At 41.7% G+C, this 24,790-nt stretch overlaps 1 protein-coding gene across 4 annotated transcripts in view; it reads left to right on the top strand.

Annotated features, from left to right (window-relative positions):
• The window catches only part of LOC121878477 (filamin-A-like), a 123,030-nt gene extending 98,606 nt beyond the window's left edge, over window positions 1-24,424 (top strand). For all 4 annotated transcript variants that reach the window (XM_042384723.1, XM_042384721.1, XM_042384722.1 and 1 more), the window contains 20 exons: window positions 3,220-3,441; window positions 3,732-4,009; window positions 4,409-4,526; window positions 4,881-5,018; window positions 5,232-5,405; window positions 11,430-11,569; window positions 11,690-11,893; window positions 12,425-12,623; window positions 12,750-12,856; window positions 12,966-13,121; window positions 13,559-13,712; window positions 13,970-14,131; window positions 14,429-14,809; window positions 14,933-15,099; window positions 15,215-15,421; window positions 19,265-20,146; window positions 21,890-21,988; window positions 22,488-22,608; window positions 22,758-22,939; window positions 23,131-24,424. In XM_042384723.1, coding sequence (XP_042240657.1) covers window positions 3,220-3,441; window positions 3,732-4,009; window positions 4,409-4,526; window positions 4,881-5,018; window positions 5,232-5,405; window positions 11,430-11,569; window positions 11,690-11,893; window positions 12,425-12,623; window positions 12,750-12,856; window positions 12,966-13,121; window positions 13,559-13,712; window positions 13,970-14,131; window positions 14,429-14,809; window positions 14,933-15,099; window positions 15,215-15,421; window positions 19,265-20,146; window positions 21,890-21,988; window positions 22,488-22,608; window positions 22,758-22,939; window positions 23,131-23,256 — 4,217 coding nt within the window. In that variant the 3' untranslated portion in view covers window positions 23,257-24,424. The remainder of the gene's footprint in view (window positions 1-3,219; window positions 3,442-3,731; window positions 4,010-4,408; window positions 4,527-4,880; window positions 5,019-5,231; window positions 5,406-11,429; window positions 11,570-11,689; window positions 11,894-12,424; window positions 12,624-12,749; window positions 12,857-12,965; window positions 13,122-13,558; window positions 13,713-13,969; window positions 14,132-14,428; window positions 14,810-14,932; window positions 15,100-15,214; window positions 15,422-19,264; window positions 20,147-21,889; window positions 21,989-22,487; window positions 22,609-22,757; window positions 22,940-23,130) is intronic.
• The last annotated feature ends 366 nt before the right edge of the window (window positions 24,425-24,790 follow it).

The raw sequence follows: 24,790 nt of genomic DNA, 5'->3' as shown, positions 1-24,790 counted from the left end.
CCAGCAAAGACAATCTTTTGAACCATCTGGGAGGTAGTGGTTGCATCACCTGTATATTTACATCCGTTCACTGTCTACCATGCCTTGCCTACATTGGAAATTGTATCATGTGTTCACTTCCAAATCACAGTCCTTGACAAAGTTTGTATTCTTGGAAGGTATGTGAATAATCATTCTGCTTTTTCAAAGAAACAACATACAGTATATCCCTCTTGCAATGATCATGTAACCTATTTCTAAACTGGCACTTCTCACCATTGGTAGTTGTTACCACTCATACTTTTCAACAAAGAGCCTTAAGTCTTTGCCACTTATAAATCTTGCCATGTGCACTCTATGCTATTTGCATTCCTAATATTCAATTTTTGTCACATTCACTCCGTTGCCAACTTCAGTTCTTATTGCTTATATCTATTACCACTCCTTGTCACTTGTATGTTTTGCCATGTGCATTCCTTATCACACAGCTATTTAACACCTACACTCCTCATTGCTAACAATTCTCACTGCTTGCACACCCATCATTTAGGGTATGTATTCACAATTTATATTCCTTGCCTTGCTTTTGTCTTTGCAATCCCTGTCATTTCAATACAGTATTTACATTGTGTATTGTCTCTTCCTTTGCATTTACTGTACTAATAACATCAGTATCCTCATGCACTTCACATTGTTCCATTGTTTATTGCCTAGCCTCTTGTGCACTCCCTTGCTTGCCATGAGAAGCTGTGTGTGCATTCTAAGGCTAGTGTGTGGAGAGTTGGCAGTAGGCATACATATCAGACTGATGTCTTGTCTGTCTTGTCTCACTTAACTTGGCCATGGTATGTATAACCTTGAATACTTTGGAGAATAAAATAAACATATACAGTGTGTCAAATACAGTAACTGCTGTACTGTAAATACAGTTACCACTTAATCAAATAAGACTAAAGTGATTCTAGAGTGAGGGCGAAGGCTGTAACCTTGCTTCTTATCCTTTTGTAGTTTAATAAGAATATTTTAAATAAAGTTGTTAATTACATTTGTAAAGATTGCATTCTTTTGCTCTACCATTGCCTTAATTGTTTTGTTTGTTTTTTTTGGTCAGAAGGAAATGACTGACACACATGCTGCCACCACTCATTCTATATGCCTTTTTTTCTTCTTCAAAAGTAAATGTTTTAGTTTTAAAACATTATTGAATGTATGGTAAGAAATCCATGGAATGTGTGGATGTATTGTGGATGGGATGACAGGCAGTACCTAGCAATTTCCATCATGTCATATACAGTACAGTACTGTATGCCTCTTCTCTACATTCTTCATGGTTGTTCACACATATATATTAAGTTTTCAGTATAATAGCACCCAAATCATGTAAAGGTCAATAACATTTTATATTACCTAATACTATATTAATGGTGTGTAAACACAATTTGGCTGGATGTGTGTTTACTCTAATATCATAAAAAGATCAGACGTGTCTTTGTTTGGTCAAATTATCTCTTACCTGAGTTGCAGGCTCTTTCATTCTATCCAGCAGTTTTCTAAATTATATTCATTTGATTATGGTTCACTTATCGTATATTTACACATAAGAACCTGCTAACCTATCTGAATATTGGGACTAAAATAATAATGAGAAAATACCTCTTCATTTTTTCTGTACATTGACATGTGACATGAAAACGGAAATAATAGAAATGAATCTCTTAAGTATCGGTCAGTGACCAGCTAAGTTGGAAATAATAAATGCCATAGTATTTGTTTTTTTATACAGTACTATTTTTTGGCTTCTAAATAATTATATTTTCATGCAAATTCAAATTTTGACTTATGACAATAATCTACAGTATACAATATGTGTTGAATTCTCAGACCAACTTGGCTCAGTCTTTGTATGACTAATTTACAACAAAATATATTTACTTCTTGAGTGATGAATCTTTAATAATATACAATTTTATCTTCTCAAGCGTCCTTTATCAATATTCTTTTACAAGTATTTGATTTGCATGTGATGTTAAATATAAAAAACTTACTTCAACTAATGCTGTCTGTTATCATTTGTAAAATTTTTATGTATACTGTATATATACATATCTAATATAACTTTTCCCAATCATTCAGGAAGTTCTTCGTTTCCATTTTTTACACTCTGAAAACAAATAATTTCTATGTCCATTTTTCTCTTATTTCCGTTTCATTTTCTAATTTGTTTCCTCACACATGTATTTCCTTTTCAGGACGATCCAGAAAACACCAGCGCGCTTACTAATAGTACTAACCCGTATTTCTACCACTTAGCTTAGCCTGGGCATGGGGTGTGGCGACACACACAGGCACAGATGAGCCTTCCTCCACCACCACCAACGAGGAAGTCCTCTCACTTGTCGTACTATTGCATGCTTTTTTGCACCTGCTACACTAAACACTCCCGGTGAGCATGATTTAAAAATGCTGTTCATAACACTACACCTTAGTGATGTTGGTGCTGGTGCGTGCTGGGTGAGGTTTGCCAAGCATATTGAAAGTGTGGAATGTGTTCTTGATGAACGGCACTCTGGTGTTGGTATGTGACTGATGACGAGCCACCATGACTTACATCATCCTCCATTGACTCTCTCTTTCAGACGGGGGACGAAGCAGAGAGACATCGCATTTTGAAATATATCATCAGACTTGTCTTTTTTTTTTTATTGTTATTTCCTGATTGACATAAGTTTTTCTGACTAAACCTTATTTGCCTTAAGATAAACATCAAAATGACCATTGACTTTGTATGTACCTGAGATGACCAACAGAATTGACCTGACCTGTGGCATCCATTATCTTCGTCCTCCTAACCTAACAATAACTGGCCCCTCCTACGGCGACTCTCTCCAGCAGTCCTTGCCGCTGCCCCTATCCTCCACAAAGTGTTCCACTGCCACTCCAGCTTACCATCCTTTGCTGGAAGAATAACTTAAGATTGCTAGCTATTTTAATTACATCCCAACCATCTCCCATTCCTGCTTCATCCATAATCCTATAATAACCAAAATAAGAGTTTACTTCAGGCTTTCATTTAGCCTGACAAGATGCCTCTTTACCAATGATCCTGATCTGCCATCACCCATACCTACATCCTTACCTGCTCCTGTGTCCATCTCCCGACTGAACCTTTCTTGACCCTTCCTGCCCACCACCTACCCTGGCGTAGCATAGGGCCACACTAACTAGGCCGCGTCTGTATAGGCCCCAATGGACTTCCGGTGGCGGCGCAAGTCCGTGACAACGGGGACCACACCTTCAGAGTGGAATTTGCCCCTCGAAGTGCTGGTGAGCACAGGATCCATGTGGCATACAGCGGTGAGGCCATCCCGGACTCCCCCTTCAGCTGTAAGGTGTATGACGTATCAGCCATCAAGGTGCGGCCTGTAGACCGTGGCATGGTTGCCAAACCTGTCACCTTTCTCGGTGAGTTGTTGCTTCTCAAACTTAATACTGTACACACCTTCCATACTGTATATGTCCTTAAATTACTACATGTTTAAATGAGCTTGCTGAAATTTGATACAAATTACATTAAATATAAGCACACATTATTTTTTCAAATGTGTAATCTGACAAATATTGGTTAAAACTCAGAAACCTAACAGGTGATTTATAAATTGCAAATAAATTGTAATAGAAAAATATAATTCTTTGCACATAGGAGATAATGATGATAATATGCACATTTTGTTAAATTACTGCTTGTCCCACAGTGGAAACAAACAATGCAGGTCCCGGGAATCTGGAAGTGACTGTCAACAATGGTCAGGTGCCCACCAGCGCCCAGGCACAGGGAAACCATGTGTATGCCATTTCCTTCACACCTAAAGAAGCCAAGCCTCATGTGGTGGAGCTAAAGTTCAATGGTGAGAATGTGCCTGGGTCGCCATTCTCATGTGAGGTTGTGGATGTGTCACGGGTGACAGTGGCCGGGGCAGGTCTGGAGAAGGTGCCAGTAGACCAACCTGCGACCTTCACTGTTGACTCTCAGGTCAGTGTGCCACACATAGGGTGTGCTTGGTGTTGGGGGAATGTAATACAAACAGGAAATATTACTCGAGGAGCAATACACCAGTATTTTATTTTGCAATATTTTCATGTATTAAAATAGGTGCCTAAGTTTTGCTTCCCTAAAAACTACCTGTTCTAAAAATTAAAGCACTTTTCAAATAAAAGTGTAATAGGAGTTTATATTTCAACATTTTCTTTTGAACAAATAATGTAACTACAGCATTCACTGATGTATCATAGAAGGGGATATATATAATTCCTAAAATAACATAGAATACAAAACCATTACAAGTGGAACTTAACAAATACACTGTACACCTGAAATGTTAAAATAGGTTAGTCTGTAGCTTTCCATGTTTTGTTTTATGTTGTCGGACAGGCAAGTGTGGATCAGCTTGAGGTAAAGGTGTTGTCACCCTCTCGTCTCAGCCTAGAACCACACGTCTCCACCAACGATGAGGGAAAACTACTGGTCGAGTACACCCCCACAGAAGTAGGTCAGTCATTGTGCCTCTCTCACTCCCATCACGTCTTCCATGTGAGCCTTGTGCTGACAGATTCTCATTGCTGAATATTTTTTTTAAACTGTACTGTGTTCAAAGTACTGTTTGTGCTGAAGCAATATTTATCTTTATCAAATCATCGTCTGAAATCCCACAGGGTAATAGATTAACAATGGAAGTTTAACTTTTTACTTATTTACTATTGTGGATGATACTCCTTTTCATTTACTGATATTTATACATGTAAATACAGCATTAAGCTGTTATCACATATTCTGTACTGTAGATATGTAGAATAATATGATAAGGCAGCATTCACCATTTTTTATGCCAATGTGGTTGTTGTAGGTGATCACAGTGTGGAAGTGCGGGTGGCAGGGATGCTGGTGCCGGGGTCACCCTTCCTGGTCAAAGCTTACGACGCCACCAAAGTCAGGGTCACAGAGGTTGCTACTGGCATCGTTGCCAAGCCTGTTTACTTCTCTAGTGAGTCCTCCACACCACCACCTTTGTCTTATTTTATCAGACTACTACTGGTATAGCTTTTAAACTTTGTAATATATTTAAAATTATTTTTTTGCATCTGCTTTTAAATGTTTTGATGATGTCATTCAAATAGGTATTCCAATCTTCAGTAACTTTTTTTATGTTATTTACACATCTATCTTTTCCTTTTCCATGCTTATTGCTGTACCACAGTCGACGCATCACAGGCAGGTGCTGGCAATCTGGAGATCATTGTGTCGGTGAATGGCCGCAATGTGCCCAACTATGTGCAGTCGGAAGGTCATGCCAGGTTCCGAGTCAACTTCAAGCCCAAGGAAGCTGCCGTCCACACACTCTCAGTCAAATTTAATGGCTTACCTGTACCTGGTGAGTGACTTTACAAATACTGTGGCTGGGAAATGGTAGTACTCTACATGGTGAGACTTCCTAATTATTGAGTGACTACTTTTATTACTGGTACAGCATTTGTATTTAATAAATGATTGTTTAGGCTGTTGCTATCTGGTGAGTGATCTTGTCTGTTAAGTTATCTGAGTCTGCTGCCTATGTTACCAGTTTCCACAATGTCACCTTAATTGGATAACAAAGCCAGGGTAAACAAGGATTTGGATAACAAAGAAATCCTGCTTAAATGATGACAGATAAACAAATTCAGGATAAACAAAGACTGAGAAACTGGATAAAAGAAAATGAGGATAAATGGGAGTTTGATAGAATAAATTTAGTATACTGTACACGTACAGTATACAGAATTTTATAAAAGAAACATTAGGATAAATGGGGACTTGAATAAAGGAAATCCTGGATAAAAGAAAGGATAATTAAACATTTGGATGATGCAAATTTTGTATACAGTGAACCCTCACTTTACGCGGTTAATTGAACCCACGACGGCCCGCGTAAAGTGAACAACATAACATATGGGATTAATTGAAATAGAGACCGGGCCGACCCCCAAACTCCACTTTTTCCCGACACAATACGTACGTTTTACTGAAAATAACATCTTAACTTTATGATGGTATTCACCCACACATAATATAGAAGGGAACAATCAATAAGAGAATAATAAACTGAAGGTTAGGTTAGAAAAAAACAAGGTTGGGGTTAACACTTACGTTAGTAGAAGAGATGGGTCGGCGAAGGGGAATGGAGGCTGGTTCCGAGGCAGAGGGCAGGCTACTGGCCCTCAGGTGAGTCTTCATCGGTGTCATCCACACTTACTAGGCCTCCCTGACAAATCCCTCAAAGTCATCATCACTGTCTCTGCCTCTGTCACTATCACTGGCTTGGGCTGGCTGTGGTGGGTTGCGGGCGAAGAACTCTGTTATGCTTTGCTGACGGCTGGTGTTTATGTTGTCGTGATAAACCTTGATGTAGGGCTCCATAGTCTGCAACAGCTGGGTAGTGAAGATTTCATACCTGTTTGCGTCAGGGTCGTCGGAAAGGAGGAGCTTGACTTTCTCAATACACTCGATGGCACCCCTTACATTACTATGGGATAAGCGGCGTTCTTCTTGGGATGACTCACCACCTGCCTCTTCACTGACGTCATCATCATCTACCATCTCGTCGGTAGTCACATCAGGATCCCTTATCACCTCCAGGATGTCGTCGTTGGTGGTCTCGGAGAAGCCTGCAGCTGTAACACTCTGAGCAGCTTCTCTGGCAAGGTCCACTGCTACTGCAACAGTGAACCTCACCAGTCACAGATTTACTCTGCCTAACACCCGGAATGCCTTGCAACACATGTCTCCATGCATGACGAACAGTTGCTACAGACAGCTGATCCCATGCCTCCACCAAGAAGTCCACAGCTTTCTTGACGTTGAATGTTCTCCAGAATTGTTTCAAAAGTACTTCTTGCTCTGCCAACTGTTGATCCTCATCGTCTTCGCTCTTGCTATCGGTGTTGGTGTCACTCAGGTTACGCAACTCTTCCTTGGTGTTGGTGTAGTCGTTCAGGAGGTTGAATTTTTTAGCAGAGAATGCAGCTTTTACATTACAGATCAATTCTTGGTCCATGGGTTGTATTATAGGCCGAGTGTTGGGAGGAAGGAAGACCACTTTTACGTTGGGGTGACGATCTAACAGTAGGGGCGAGTGTCCTGGTGCGTTGTCAAGCAGCAACAAAATCTTGATTGGCACATTCTGTTGCTCACAGAATTTCTTCACATCGGGAACGAAACAGTCATCAAACCAGGAGAGGGACAGTGTAGAGAACATCCACGCCTTACGTGCGGTCAGCCAGTGGACATTTAGCTTGGTGATGTCCCTGCTCTTGTAGGCGTGCGGCTTGCGTGCTGTGTTGGTCACCGATAACTTGAGCTTACAGATACCGGAGGCATTGGTGGTAAACAGGACGGTGATGCGCTCCTTCTGCAACTTCCGGCCCCGACACTTGCTGGCATTCTTCACAACGAAGGTCTTGGAAGGTAGTTTTTTCCAAAAAAGACCAGATTCGTCCATGTTAAACACCTGGTCGTCACTGTACTGTCCTTCTTCCATAATCTCGCGTAAAAACGGAGGAAATTCCCTAGCCGCAACACGGTCAGCACTAGCTTCTTCACCACCAATGTTGATATTAGTGATTTTGTTCCTCTTAAACCTCTGTAACCACCCAGAGGAAGCATTAAAGGGTTTGGGCTCTGTAATTCCCATCTTTCGTGACACTGCAGCATACAGTTCACGTGCATACTCCTTAACTGAGCGCGTGTCCACCGCCATGTTCCGTCGCGCCTGACGCACCAAGTAGCTCACAAGTAATTTTTCCGTCTTGAGAAGCACCTGGTTGTGGAAGTACTTGATCATAGAAGCACCTGTAGACTTTGTGATGTTCATGTGCTCCTTTATCTTGGCTGCATCCTTCTTAATTGTCCTGATAGTTGATTTGTTAACACCATGCTGGCGTGCGAGATCAACCTGTCTTGTTCCTTTCTCCAACTCTTGTATGATCTTATATTTTATTTCGTAGCTTAAAGAAAGTCGTGTCTTCTTTGGCTTAGGGCGGCTGGGTCCAGGTAATGCAAGGTTTCTTTGTGGTGGTGGTGGTGGTCCGGTGGAAGCCATTCTTATGGAACAATGGATACCGATACACACGGTGTAGCCGGGAGGGGTGTAACTGACGCGGTAGGTCAAGGGGCTTGAACGTTCCCGCGGCGGGGCACATCATAGTACTACATTAAACCAATCACAGCTAGCAGGGAGGGAAGTAAGGATGCTTTGCCCAATAACAGTCCGCTACATCATATGACGTCACCGATAATGCAACAAAGACATACACTGCGCAACCCACTTGCGCCGCTTACACAACATGGCGGGAGAGATGGCGGGAGGTTTGGATCCAAAAATGGCACGGCGCGAGAGGACCGCCAGCCGCTCTCCACGTAAAGGGGTACACGCACCGCGGAAAGTGAGCATTCCGTGTTCGGCAGGGTACCGCGTAAACGTGGAAACGTGTAAAGTGGGACCGCGTAAAGCGAGGGTTGACTGTATACTACAATAATAAACACAGGATAAATGAGAACTTGAATAATTGAGTACTTAAAGATTACAGTATTGGATAAAAGAAAGCCAGTATAAATAGGAACTTGGATTAAGGAATTATATAAAGACAAGGTTTTAGTTAAAGAAAATCAGGATAAGTACAGCATCTACTTAGATAATGAAAACCCAGGATAACTGAGTCGGTATAAATTAGGATTGGGATAAAATACAATCAGGATAAAGATTGATACTTAGTTAATGTTTAACTGGATATAAATAACGTTAAGGTCGGTATACTTGGTTAATATATAGCATGATGAAGATGACATCATGGCTAGTGGGAAATAGTCGTAAAGCGTTGATGTTGATGTGTCAATACCGTAGAAGGTAGGGGAAACACTCACTGGTGATGGTGGAGGTGCCTAAAGTAAGCTCATACATAACAGGTGTGTAGGAAGTTCTGGGTAAAGCTTCGAGAAGAATACTCTATTACTGTTTATTATATTTTGGGGGAGGATGTTACCACAGTAGGCTCTGGATAATACATCATATTTATTTATACTATAGTCTGTTAATGGATATTGATATAAGAAATACTATTATTACTAAATGACTTATCCTTTTAAGTTTACACACAACTTATTACACTGTTGGCCAGGGCCAAGTATTTACAGAAGAGGACATTCTATCCCTTTTGTAAACATGGTTGAGATATACATTGAGTTTATCTTATGATTGTGGCCACAACTGTGGTGGTTATGGCTACCACAGGTGGCCCATTGTGCCTGCCTCACCACACTAACCACTATCTTGATTTAGTCTCACACAAATATGAATTTACACAATTACACTTCAGTTGGTCACAAAGTCTGGTGCTGTGTTGAGCAGGAGTGGTCATTCAGCAATAGTTTTATATATTTTTTTTAATTTAGAAATCTTTGTAGAAGTTAACCTTTTGGTTCCCGGAGGTTTTCCTAAGTGTAATAAAGTCATCTGGCAGTAGCCAGAGTAAAAGTCTAAAGTGTGACAGTCAATAGGAAAGGGTTAATAGAATAGTCACAGGCCTTGTCAATATAGGATGAAAGATGTCCCTGAAGTTTCAGTACAGTAATAGTTGTTGTACCAAGCCTCTGAGTCATAAGGTACAACTCACAATTTTGGCTCTGTGTCAGTAATATTTAAACAATAAAGACAAAATAGTATACGGCTAAAAATTATTGGACTATTTATGGGTGTCACTGAAAGATATATATCAGAACTAAAGCATTGTGTATGTATGTTGTAAAGTCTGATAATGAACAGTAAAGATAAAATTGACTACAAATATTAAAGAAAAGTACTGTACACCACACCATCAACAGCCATGTCCAAGAAAATGATCCGCAGGAAGTCTCTGGGTGACCAACCTGAGACCCTCAGTATTTGTAAGTCACCTCACCAGTGTCCTAGGCTTACCACACACCTCACAGCTGCCTTCGCCCCTCCCCTCCCCCCCCCCAATCACTCATTACCTGCTACACTCATCACAACCCTCTCTCCCTTGGTAATTATACATTACTGTATTTACCACACGCGCACATTTCAACAACCCCCCCCCCACCAAAAAAAAAGGGGGGGGTGGGAGAGGGTGGAACTATACAGCACCTCTACTTCCCTTCTTAAAACACTTTCCACACACAGTCCACATAAAAAGAAATTACTACCACTATGAGTACCATTAAAGGTTTGATAAGATAAACAGGCAACACACCTAATCAGTTTGTAACATAAACAATGGCTTTATTGAAATTATCTAATACTGAGGCTATTATTTAATATATATATATTTTTATTGTTCTCGAGACAAGAGTTTATTGACAGTATACAAACCTGCCTCCTCACTTTGTAGTAGAAGTCCAAAAATCCAGACTGCTTGGGGATTGGGTTGGTCCGGATTTTCGGATTTTCCAGATTCTCAGGCAGTACTTTTAAAATTCAAATTTAAGGAGGAATAAAGAAGAGATGAACAGGTACATTTTGATAGTTTATTCATTAGCAAATATAGCATGCTTCATTTATCAAAACGAGCAGTTTTAAGGAAAAAGCTGTGAATTCTAGAATTTTATTCTTTGCCTCTTTTATATCATAAATTGTAGACTTTCCAATGTCGTATGTTTCCATTAGAACAGTATTGCTCACACCCTGTTCTAGTTTCTTAATTATTTCAAGTTTGTCACTCAATTTCAACGTGTTCTTCTTTCTCTTCACACAACGAAGTTTATCTACTTTAGGAGCCATTATTATGGGCTTGTACAGTACAGTATACTCTGTAAATGAAAAGAGTAGGACTCAAAATTACATACGTTTTCACAGTTTGATCGCTCGTTTTAAAGTGGCGACCGCGTGGTCGCTTGTTGTTGCTGTGCAGCTGTGGCACTCACGCATGCGCACAGTACACACAAAAGCCCGCTAAAAAAAATAATAATAATAATCATTAAAGTCTGGATTCTCGGGTGGTCCGGATTTCTGGCATCCGGATTTTTGGACTTTTACTTTAATAAGAACATTTATTCTGCTCTCCCTTGCTCTTAATAGTAGTATATACTGTACTGTATTTTACCCACTCAAGTTCATGGTTCCTAATCCTGTATGAAGTACTATTTGGTCAGTCTTACAGAAACTGATATAGAGAATTCTGTTCACCCAAGTCATTGTATGGATATCCTGATACATTTAGGTAAATTCTAACCATCTAAATGAATTTTGGTTAACATGTTATTGTCATAATACAGAGATTAGTGTGGACCTTATGACATAAAACATTTAAAGGTCTGACCCTCCTCAGTAATTGTGTTATTAACCCAATCCATCAATACAATGGTATAGAGAATCTAATACAGTATCCTCGTCCTGATGTACCTTCAGGGTCGCCCTTCAAGTGTCGTGTGAGTGACAGCAGTCAGGTGGTGATCTCTGGCGCAGGACTGAAAATGTCTTCTCTTGCGCGACCCGCAGTCATTACTGTCGACCCCCGCAGTGCAGATGTTACCGACTGTGTTGTCCAGGTCAGTCCACACCCAACACACATCTCTGCATGGTTTGCACACAATGTATTTATTGGTATATGATAAAACTTATTTCTAATTATATTTAGAAATTTGTATCCCCATGATGTGCCCCCCTAGGTGACCTCACCGTCAGGAGCCCACGTGCCAATCAAGTTGTCAGGTGAGCTGCCAAACAAGGTAACAGCAGAGTTCCAACCCCTAGAGGTGGGCCCCCATACAATCAACGTCATCATGGATGGTGAGAGTGTCGGTGGCTCACCTTTCACCTGCAACATTTATGATGTCACCAAGGTGCAGGTGACTGGCCTTGATCACACTAAGGTGAGTCACCACCCATAAAATCACTCAGGTGGTGTTGAATGAGGATAGTTTTAAATCATTTTACATTGAAAGATCACTAGTTCTTCGGATGTGTGTGAGTTTCTGTGCTGGCATTAGTAGCAGATGTCAGAATACATGCCATCATTATAATGAAAATTTTAATCCTGGTATATTTCTTTCCCAAATTAAATTCTTTCCTCAGAATTCCAAATGAACACTCCATCCTTTGCTACTCTTGTTTCTGTTATGAATTTTTCCAGTACAGTACACTTCTCCCCATTTACCAGCTGCAGCTGTCCTCTTCCTCCACTCACCAGTTACACCTGTCCACCTCCTCCAATGCCCATCAGTTACACCTGTCCACCTCCTTCAGTTACCAGTTGCATTTTCCTTCTTTAACTAAATATTGTACTTTTGTCTTCCTTTGTAATATCGAGTGCTTATTATGCTGCCTAAATCACGTTTTCGTGTTCTAGTCTTGTCTTTACCTCCCCTGCACAAGGGATTACAACATTGTTTCCTACACTTCAGGTGAATCGACCCGTGACGTTTACGGTGGATGCATCACAGGCTGGAGAGGGGACATTGGAGCTCGTTGTGACCACTGCTAAGGCATCTGTCAGGGCAGAAGTTGCTGCTCGATCTCGTGGGCTCTACGACGTCACTTTCACGCCTCATGAACCCATCCCACACTTCGTCAACATCACCTTCAACGAAGAGGATGTACTTGGTGAGTTAAATGTCATTTTACTCAGATAGACTTTATGATTCCACTGGTCGTAAATCAAATCCCTTAATTCACATCAGACATGTATCTTGCCTTCATGCTCATAATGCACCTTTGTTTTCCTTTCAGGGTCACCGTTCAAGTGTGATGTCCGGGAGTTGGAGCCTCGTGAGGTACGTCACCTGCAGCGTAAGGAGAGTCAGATGGTAACAGCAAAGGGAGACGGCCTTAAGCAGGTGAGTCATAGAATATGATATATTGGTTGTTGACTCAATATTACCAGACATTGACATTCATGATGCAGAGTAACATATCTTAGAGTGATGCCCTTTTACTTTGCTGCAGGTGGTGACTGGCAGTACAGCATCTTTCACAGTTGACACCAAGGGCCTTGATGGTGAGCTTGACATTCGTGTCACTGGGCCTGATGGTGGACAGGTCCCAGCCAGGCTAGTCAAACTACGCAGTGGATTACATCGTGCTGAATATCGGGCCGAGCAGGTAAGTGACTTGATCAGATGGAGACATAACCACATGGAGAATATAGGAGAATATAGGGACACATCCATTGGAAGAGACAGGGGGGGAAGGTGCCTATATCCATTGCCAGAGAAATGTGAAAAAGTCATACCCAGAAACAGGGAACACATCTAGTTAGAGAGAGGAAAGGATAAAAGAAACAACTGGAGAGGATTATAAAGGTTCAACCAGGAGAGGAATATAAATGAAGTACAGGCATTACTTTGAGAGAGTCTGTTTGTATACACAGACAACTTTGATGTGCAATAGATAAATAATTAAAACATTTCTTTATATACAAAAGAAAAAGATTCATAAGAAATGTCCCACTCAGTATTATAGTACTGTAGCTGGAATAACAAACTTTGGTGATAATCCCCATTGGTTATTAAACCAGGTTTTTGTCAATGTATGAACAGGTTGGATCATACAGTGTGGCAGTGCTACACCAGGGAGCTCCCATCAGTGGCACACCCTACACTGTGGAGGCCGCTGATCCTCGCAAGGTCAACCTTCAGCCTTCAGGAGATTGCTTTTCCTCCCAAGAGTGTGCTCTCAAGGTGGATGCTTCAGGTCAGTCATAGAGTTTGGGTTCTTCTTGCACAGTTGTGAGAGGGAGAATTTGTTTTTTGTCTTTTATTGTACTTCTTGCTCAGAAGATAACGTCCTTGTTGAATGAAGAATAAAACCTTATTGGATTGCTAATTTCTTCTTTCTTAGATAACCTTAAATATTGTTCAGATATTTTAATTAAAATTATGTACTAATGTATAAACTCGAGATATTATTTAAGATCAGATACTGCAGTGCTAATAGGAGGTATTATACAGGTGCTGGGCGTGGGACATTGTCAGTGGGTGTACGAGCGGCAGGTCAGGATGTGAAGCACTCCATCAGGGACCTAGGTGGTGGACTTTACAAGGTGCTTTTCTACCCGAGGGCTCCCATACCTCATAAGGTGGATATCCGTTACAATGGAGTTCCTGTGCAAGGTATGTTATAAACAGTTACTCTTTCATTTGTTATTCTTTTTGCTTCTCTATTACTAGCTAGTGCATCTTGTTACAATGAAGTGCTAGCCAGAAACTTTAATGATAAGAAAATAATTATACTTTACTTACTTTTACTTTACTCTTATTATACTATAATATAATACAATAATGACAATACATAATACAGTAATAATAATACATGTAATAATAATAATAATAATAATAACAACACATTGCTATGGTACTTCCCATTCACAATAAGGCCCCATATCTAATTTACCAATCTTTCTTTATCAGGTGGGCCATTTGAAGTATCTGTACTTAACCCTGCCACTGGCCATGCAGTGACAGCCACTGGCATTGGCTTACATCAATCACGAGTTAATAAACCCACATCCTTTGTCATTGAGACCTTGGGTCAGCCTTCAAAGGAGTTTGATGTGTTGATTACTGGTCCTCAAGACTGGGCTGTTCCGGTTAAATGTTACCAACAGAAGGATGGAAATTTGCTGGCGGAATACACTCCACATATCCCTGGAACCTACAAAATAGAAGTACTATGCTCAACAAAACATGTCAAAGGCTCGCCATTCCAGTGCACAGCTTACGATGCCTCAAAGGTTGTATTGGATCACAGCAAATTAGTAACCGCTGTTGGTGAACCTTGTTTGTTCAAATGTAAGTACATAGCGCAACTTGTTATTGATTGTCCATTATACTTTAATAAAAAGAAAAGGTGGAGACAACATAATATTTTTCATACCTCCAAAGACTATATGTTTTCTGCGTCTTTCTTTTTAGTGGACAAGTCTGAGGCAGGCATTGCAGACCTGGAAGTGCAAATTGTAACACCCTCAGGAATGTTGACCCCATTAGAGGTGAAGAGTGGGCCAGCAGGGGAAGCTGTGGAGTGGATCCCTGATGCCCCAGGACAGTACAGAGTCACTTTCCTCTATGGGGGTGAAGAGGTGATTACAAACCAACTAAATTCTAGCAAATCTTACACATCACTGCAATATTATGACTGTTTATGTGTGACACTATGTACAAAATTCACAAATTGGCATGTATTTTGATATGCAGGTACCAGGGTCGCCACTGACTGTAGAGGTTGGTGAGTCGGGTCTGGCAAGTGTTAAGGGGTCAGGCCTGGAAGGTGGAGCTGTGGACACTCCGCTTACCTTCACTATAGACGGTCGTGGCCTCCTAGGGGAGCCACATGTCACTGTTGATGGCCCAGACAGTGTCGCTCGTGTCAATGTTCGCAAACAAGATGAAGGCCTTTACCAGGTGAGTTGATTTTATGTGTACAATATATGATAAACCCCATTAGCTGGAATAATTGGTGCAGAGTGCTTCTGGGTATTGCTACGAATTTCTCATCCCCGGAAAAATCTCACAAATCCAAAATATTTCTGGGTGTTGTCTTGGGGTAAATTTTCTGAGACCAAACTACACATTTCTCATGGACAGACACAGAGCTGTATACAATGTATTGTAAATAAACAAATTATACTACTGTGTACAGTACAGTATGTAACTGTAATCACTTTTTGCATCTTAACAATGTATTCTTGGCTGATTGTGTCCTGGTACAGTTCTGCACAACACAAATACAGTAGTATGCAAAAACAGCCTACCCCTCATGCTGGAGGGGATGCATCAGAGCACGATGCAATCTTGGAACTCCCAGAAATTTTTTTCTCGTGCCCGGAATGGAGATGCTTTGGAGAGATTTTCTTGAAATTTTCTTAAGAGTTTTTCCAGAGAATGTGCATGATTTCAGCCTCGGAAATCTTTCCCAGGCTCAGGAAGGAGAGATTTGGAGGGATATTCTAATAATTTTTCTGGAAAGTGTGCCTGATTTTCATTCTCAGACACTCGTTCCCATGCCCGGAATGGATAGAGTTTTCCCAAAAATTTCTGGCTCCATTTCAATTCCAACTTTTGAACAGTTCCAGGATTCTAGCTAACTGGGAGATTACTGTATAATTTAAAAGAGAAATTAAACATGAGGCAAGTTCTCTACAGGGGGGTCCCTGGGTTATGAACGGGTTCCGTTCCCGAGGACGTTCTTAAGTCGAATTTGTACTCAAGTCGGAACACATGCTATGTACATACTGTACTTACAAAACAGTGTTTAAAATCCCACTATATCATAGCCTAAGTCCTTATATACAGTCAACCCTCACTTTACGCGGTTAATATAACCCACAGGGTACCGCGGAAAGTGATTTACGCGTAAAGTGAACAACATAACATATGGGATTAATTGAAATAGAGACCGGGCCGACCCCCAAACTCCACTTTTTGACGACACACAACTATGTTGTAGTAAAAATTTTATCTTAACTTTATGATGGTATGCACACACAAGTAATATAGAAGAGGTTAGCTTAGGAAAAATAAAGGTTAAGTTAGGAAAAATAAAGGTTAGGTTAGGAAAACTAAAAGTTAGGTTGAACACTTACGTTAGTAGAAGAAATGGGTCGGCGTACGGGGATGGAGGCTGGCCCTCAGGTGAGTCACCATCACTCTCATCCACACTTGTCAGGGCCTCCCTGACAAATCCCTCAAAGTCATCTTCACTGTCTCTACCTCTGTCACTATCACTGGCTTGGGCTGGCTGTGGTGGGTTGCGGGCGAAGAACTCTGTTATGCTTTGCTGACGGCTGGTGTTTATGTTATCGTGATAAACCTTGAAGTAGGGCTCCATAGTCTGCAACAGCTGGGTAGTGACGATTTCATACCTGTTTGTGTCATGGTCGTCGGAAAAGAGGAGCTTAATTTTCTCGACACACTCGATGGCACCCCTAACATTACTGTGGGATAAGCGGTGTTCTTCTTGGGATGACTCACCACCTGCCTCTTCACTGACGTCATCATCATCTACCATCTCGTCGGTAGTCACATCAGGATCCCTTATTACCTCCAGGATGTCGTCGTTGGTGGTCTCGGAGAAGCCTGCAGCTGTAACACTCTGCGCAGCTTCTCTGGCAAGGTCCACTGCTACTGTAACAGTCTGAACCTCACCAGTCACAGATTTTGACTGCCTTACGCCCGGAATGCCTTGCAACACATGTCTCCATGCGTGACGAACAGTTGCTACAGACAGCTGATCCCATGCCTCCACCAAGAAGTCAACAGCTTTCTTGATGTTAAATATTCTCCAGAATTGTTTGAAAAGTATTTTTTGCTCTGCCAACTGTTGATCCTCGTCTTTTTCGCTCTTGCTATCGGTGGTGGTGTCACTCAGGTTACGCAACTCTTCCCTGGTGTTGGTGTAGTCGTTCAGGAGCTGGAATTTTTTTGTTGAGAATGCAGCTTTTACATTGCAGATTAACTCTTGGTCCATGTGCTGTAATAAAGACGTAGTGTTGGGAGGAAGGAAGACCACTTTTACGTTGGGGTGACGATCTAACAGTAGGGGCGAGTGTCCTGGTGCGTTGTCCAGCAGCAACAAAATCTTGAATGGCACATTCTGTTGCTCACAGAATTTCTTTACATCAGGAACGAAACAGTCATCAAACCAGGAGAGGGACAGTGTAGAGAACATCCACGCCTTATGTGCGGTCAGCCAGTGGACATTTAGCTTGGTCATGTCCATGCTCTTGTAGTCGTGCGGCTTGTGGGCTGTGTGGATCACCGATAACTTGAGCTTACAGGTACTGGAGGCATTGGTGGTAAACAGGACGGTGATGCGCTCCTTCTGCATCTTCCGGCCCCGAATCTTGCTGGCATTCTTCACAACGAAGGTCTTGGAAGGTAGATTTTTCCAGAAAAGACCAGATTCGTCCATGTTAAACACCTGGTCGTCGGTGTACTGTCCTTCCTCCATAATCTCACGTAAAAACGGAGGAAATTTCCTAGCCGCAGCACGGTCAGCACTGGCTTCTTCACCACCAATGCTTATATTGGTGATCTTGTTCCGCATCTTAAACCTCTGTAACCACCCAGAGGAAGCATTAAAGGGTTTGGGCTCTGTAATTCCCATCTTTCATGACACTGCAGCATACAGTTCACGTGCGTACTCCTTAATAGAGCGCGTGTCGACCGCCGTGTTCCGTCGCGCCTGACGCACCAGGTAGCTCACAAGTAATTTTTCTGTCTTGAGAAGCACCTGGTTGTGAAAATACTTGATCATAGAAGCACCTGTAGACTTTGTGATCTTCATGTGCTCCTTTATCTTGGCTGCATCCTTCTTTATCGTCCGGATCTTAGATTCGTTCACACCATGCTGGCGCGCCAAATCAACCTGTCTTGTTCCTTTCTCTAACTCTTGGATGATCTTGTACTTCACCTTGTAGCTTAAGGAACGTTGTGTCTTCTTGGGCTTAGGGCGGCTGGGTCCAGGCAAGGAAAGGTTTCTCTCTGGGGGTGGTGGTCCGGCGGAAGCCATTTTACAGAACAATGGATGCACGATTACACGGTGTGGCCTGGAGGGATGAAACTGCCGCGGCTAGGTTAAGCGTCGTCTTCCCTCCCTCCCCCGGGTGGACACGTCATATTACTTAAAACCAATTACAGCTAGCAGCGGAGGGAGGTAAGGATGCATGGCCAATCACAGTCCGATACGTCATATGACGTCAGTGATAACGCAACAGAGACATGCACTGCACAACCTTACCGCGCGGCTTGGCCAGGCGGAGGTAGAGGAGGGAGGAGGCGGGAGCAAGCTGGTGGGGTGAATCTAAAAATAGCGTCGAGCCGGACACTCTCCGCGTAAAGGGGTACACTCACCGCGGAATGTGAGCATCCTGGGTTCCGGCAGGGCACCGCGTAAACGTGGAAACGCGGAATGTGGGACCGCGTAAAGTGAGGGTTGACTGTACATTTAAACCCCCTTGATTTATGAGAAAAGAAGAAATAGAATGACAAAATACAGTAGATGAAAGTAAAAACTACTGTAAATTTCAAGTTCAACCCTGTTTGTCTCAGCGGGCATTGGTAAGTCGGACGTTCGTAAATCGGGGACCCCTGTATATCATTTGTCTAAACATAACATTTCAAATTATTTTGTGAATCATCATATTGTACTGCATTTCTTATTTATCAATCATAACTCTGGACATTATACTGTTGTCTGCCAGTTTCTTAAACTTGCACCTATTAATGAGTTGTATTACAATGCAGGTAACCTATGTTCCTCACGAAGTGGGCATTTTTGATGTCCGTGTCCAGTGGAACAAGCGAGATGTTGCTGGCAGTCCATTCCATCCTAAGATTGTGGACCCAGCTCGTGTGAGGCTTATTGGTGGCTGGTCTAGTCTACAAGACGGTGAGGGTCGTCTGGAATTGATACCTCGTGAAGAGAAGCGGCTGGCCTTTGACGTGAGTGAGGCTGGACCTGGACGACTCCGAGGTGAGGTAACCCACGAAGATCAACTAATAGAATTAGGCATGGATCAGAATGGTTCACGGGCACGCCTACTCTTCACACCACCAGAAGAAGGTTCATATGAACTCCGCCTGTGGTATGCAGATATACCACTGCCAGACATGCCTGTACATGGTTGGGCTGAGCCTATATCTACAGGTGACCACACAAGAGTTACTCTTCGTGGCCATGGTCTCACTACTGCTCGCTGTGGTGACCAATCAGATTTTGTCATTGATGGCTCAGCAGCTGGCCCAGGAGCACCTGATGTGACCATGACTGGCACTAAAACCGATATATCTGTTTCATTGACACACCAAGAGGGTGGTCTCTGGCAAGCAGTCTACACACCCATGGTGCCTGGTGCTTACCTGCTTAATGTGATGTGGTCAGATCGCCAGGTGCGTGGTTGCCCTCTCAAGATCAATGTGGAAAGTGTGGCAGATGCCTCACGGGTAGTGTGCTCGGGTGAGGGCCTAAGGCATGGGATGGTTGGCCACGAAATTAAGTCTTTCATCGACACTCGACGAGCAGGGCCTGGTGAATTGACAGTTACCTGCACAGGACCCCAAAAGGTGGCATTATGTGACCTTGAAGATCATGGTGATGGTACTTTCACTCTCAACATCAGACCACAGGTACAGTATATATTCATGTTTTGTCCCACCAGTACAGTACTGTATATGAAATGAAACAAAATCTGAATTAAAAATTAAATTATCAGCAGCAAAAGAAATAGTCATATTCAGTAAACTTCCTCTAATCCAGACTAATTGGGCGGGGGGGGGGGGGGCTATCCGGGTTGGGCAGGAGTCTGTATTGTCCACGTTGCGAGGTGGGGGATTTCCGACTCAAGCTTCCTAAGAACACCAAACCTATTGTAATTTTTTACCCGACTTAACACCCTTTGGTTGTTTATATGCCACAAGATTTTTTTGCCACTTAAGGTTTTGACACCGGTGGAAAAAAGTTAATTTTTCTTCAGTCTTTCATACGCTCGGCAGCTTGGTGCTGGGTCTCTGTACACAGTGAGTCATCGAGCAGCTAGTGTTACCAGAAGCTCTCATATGTATGGCAGTAGTGTGTGTGCTGTCTCAGCAACATTTAGACCATGTGCTCCCAAAATACCTCTATTAGAGGGCCTTTATCATATACGTAGACTATTTTGTTTTTATATACATTTATTTAGATAAACTATTCAGGATTATTTTGTTATAAAATGGTGTTTCTTACTTATTTAAATTGATTTTATAGACTAATCTAATTTTTTTTACACATGTACAGTATTTTGTTTTAGGATATTTATTGAAACAACCTTGTTGAGAATTTATACAGGATCATTATGGTACCAAATTAGTCTTCGAACACATATAGAACAGATACTGTTGATAAAAGTTTATACACTTTTTCACTAGCCATAAATATTTTTGCTTGTGGCTGCAGCCTAATATAAAAGGAGTGATAGAGAATCGTACAAAGTAAGAGTGTTTCATATAGTATACATTATTACTGCACTATAATATGTCTGTTTATTAAAAAAAGCACTTATTACATATTAATAATAAAGTACTATACTTATTAATTAACTTATCATGAGATGGTTGAGGTAGGAAGTGATTGTACAGTCTCGTTCAAGATTCTTTGAACACTGCTGGAGACAGTTGGCAATTCAAGGCCGTTTTTTTTTTACGATAGTACGTAGTATAATATAATACGAAATAACAAAACCTAACCATTAATTAAGCAACGGGGAACTAAGTCACCAATTACCAATAACCTTTTACATTCATTAATAATTTTTACTACGTACTATAGTAAACAAATGGCCTTGAGTTGCCAGCTGTCTCCAGCAGTGTTTGAAGAATCTCAAACGAGACTGTTCAACACACACAAGGTACATCTCTAAAGGTGGAGAGGAGGTTATGTTTTCTCTGCAGCTGTAATTTCATTGACTATATGGACTGTACACTATTTTTATTTCTTAGACACTTCACTATAGTGCTCCCCATGCTAACCAGATTTTAGTTGCATTTCTCTGGGTTGGGGATATATGTGTCCAGTGCTAGACCCCAGTCTGGTTTGCAAGGGAATCTAGATTAAACGAGTCTGAGTTAGAGGGAATTTACTGTACAGAAAGTACTCTTTTAGAACACCAATGGGGATAAGCCAGTCAATTACCATCTTTTATGCTAGTTCATGTGTTGAATAACCTGTCTTAACAAATAGATCTTATTATTTAGCTCTGATACTTTCGTTTTTGGCTGATACTGAAGCCAAGTTAATTATTACATAATTATGAATTAAAGAAGCCCAATTTATGATCCGATGTTTTTGATCGAATAAATGCTACTGAGAGTAACACTATTATGTGTTGGGTACAGGAACCTGGGCGACACGCACTGAATGTGAAATATGAGGGTGAGCATGTACCAGGGTCGCCCTACACCCTCAAGGTTGCAGGTGCCCCCGATCCCTCCAAGGTAAACCCCACTATCCAATACCAACCCTTTTCTCTTTCTTGTGTGTTCTTGTATCATCTTAATTTGCTTGTCCTCACTATAATTTAGTAACTTTCCTGTGAAATTGAATAAAATACATGTACCAGTAAAGTGTAGTTTGATACTGAAGATTGTGTTTACAGTTAACAGAATATTTAAAACTGACATTTGTTTTGTGGTGTTCAGTGGCTTTTGTTTGCACTTTACCAATGTAACCTGTTTTTTTTATCCCAAACTTTCACTGTAAGTCATCATTTCATTATGAGGTATTTGCAGATGTGTATACTGTGCTACACCAGCAATCACTTATTGTTTCATCAGATGAAATTTCTTTTCTTACCAGACAAGAAATTTATCATAACATTTCAAAAAATTTATTCATCATTGTTTTTCTGTCAATGTTATATTTCTGCATTTAATGTGATCTCCACAAGTTGTTCTCATTTCTGTATTAGCATTAAAATTCTCCCGTTATTTAAAGGTACGTGTTTATGGTCCCGGTATTGAACATGGAGTGTTAGCTGCCTATCAGAGCCGCTTCATCTGTGACACACGTGGTGCGGGTGCAGGACAGCTCACTGTTAGAATCAGAGGACCCAAAGGTATGTTGTACGATAGCAGCAAACATTGACATAATCATGAACTAAAATAATACATTGGCCGTTGTGTCACAGCCTATACAGTATTTTACTGCTCCAATTTCTCATTAACAAGAATATAATCTTCATATAATTTGTGATATGTTTAACAGGTGCCTTCCGTGTGGAAATGCAGAGGGAGTCTCAGAAGGACCGGACTATCTTGTGTAAGTATGACCCAACGGAGCCTGGGGACTACCGCATGGAGGTTAAATGGTCTGGTGAGCACGTACCCGGCAGTCCCTTCATCGTCATGATTTTTGACACTCAGGACGAACTCAACAAATACATGGCGGTCAGTTCAAAGTTTCAAAGTATTATTTTTTTAGTAGGGAGTTTGAATTATTTTTAAAGTAATGCTGTGGCACTTTTGATTATATTGATATATAGTACATTATATGCCCTTTCTTCATAAAGAATGTACAGTATTATTTTAAAGAATAAACTTATCATATAGGGGTTTAAATACAAAATAACTTCCCACAGGGTGGATATTCTCCGTCTGGGCCTGGTGGAGCTCCTAGTGACTACTATGGTAGTATTGGTTATGGCACTTATGGAGCAGTCAGCTTTGGACAAATGTCATGGCGTGGCTCTCAAGCACAACTGTGAGGGGGGCCAGGGTCCCCACCGAGCGTCGCCCCTCCCCCTAATGCCCCATCCAATAATGGCCTCAGTCCTGGCTCCTCGCCCTCACCCCCCCGTGCCACGCTGGTCACCAATGGCAGAGTGCTCACAACCCCTCGACAGGTGAAGGCTCTGGCTAATACCCGTCGCAGGAAAAAACACCCACCCCTTGACCCAGTTGGTCATAGCTCCATGCCACGACCACCTCCTTCTATTTCTCAAAGACCATTGCCTGTGTATATGTCAACATGGGTTTGGTCCCCACACCACAATCACTTTACAACCCTGCCATCCCCATCACAGAAAGGTCGTACGACCCCCCGACGTTCGATGCCCATGAACGACCCTGCATACGCCGGCATCAACCCGCACCAATTCCGCCGGTATCGTCTCCTCACCAGCAACTTGTAGGGTGGTGGACCCTGGTCCCTCCCAGCAGGGCTCTTGTACATATAGAGGTGTGAGCTTGCTCAGGTTCTCAATGTGGACCTTATTTTGGCTCAGTGTCCTTCATCCACAGTTCTCAACCCATTTCTCACAACAAGCTTCATAAAAATGACAATACCTCTGCCTCCTTACACATTGCACCCTCCCATCAATAAACCATATTTCATCCCTTTCCTCTTACTCTTCATTATTGAAATAAATATATGATTGAAAGTACATAAAATCAATCACATTTCATACTCTCATGTCAGCACCAACTTCATGTTGAAGCAGTGAGCGAGGATAGCATGAGAGGCAACTACTGGGATCAGGTGTGCGAGTGAAGCTCCTGCCTGCCGTCATGATGGGTGACGCCAGTCCAGGCCAGGCCAGGCCAGGCATTTGCCTCGCCCCACCCTCTCACCATGTGCCCCAATATCTGGTGCCATCCCAGGAATTTTTTACATGATCATCACCCATGCATTTTACTCATCTAAAAATCATTCTAAAGTGTAGTTGTTATTGTTTCTATTTTCCCTACTCTTAGTTATTACATAAGAATAGAACACATCACAGGTGTCATAACATCATGGTGATCCTTCCATAGGTTAGGAATATACCTTAAGTCATCAGAGAATGTGATGTTATATTATTAATATATTTAATAGTGCTACTTAATTTTTTTAACTATTTGTAAATGTTGAATTAATAAAGAATACTAATGACATACAGTATATGCCTATTCCCTTTCCAAGGGACTTGTTTTGAGTTATCTCAGAAATTGGATCATGATGACTATTGATTTAGGTCAAGTTCTTGCAATGAAATTTGGTAAACGTATTAGATGTCAAACCTTGGAACATTATTTGATGTACAAGGGTTATTGTACAGTGTTTTATTTTACCTTATTTAACTAATGACCACCCAGTAAAGGTGGCCATGCCAAGGGAAGGAGGCCAGTGTAGGATCTCTCCATTGTCACTTTTACTTTTATCCCCTTTGCCACTGATCAGCTTGTTAGCCTCTTGGGCAGTCAGTCACATCTCTGTTTTGCATGGTTGGTAAGTACTGGCTCCAGGATGGTACCTGCACC

This window comes from Homarus americanus, unplaced genomic scaffold (assembly GCF_018991925.1).
Source record: "Homarus americanus isolate GMGI-L3 unplaced genomic scaffold, GMGI_Hamer_2.0 scaffold41027, whole genome shotgun sequence".
NCBI lineage: Eukaryota > Metazoa > Arthropoda > Malacostraca > Decapoda > Nephropidae > Homarus > Homarus americanus.
The sequence above is the reverse complement of the archived record's forward strand: the minus strand, read 5'-3'. Positions and strand labels throughout refer to the sequence as shown.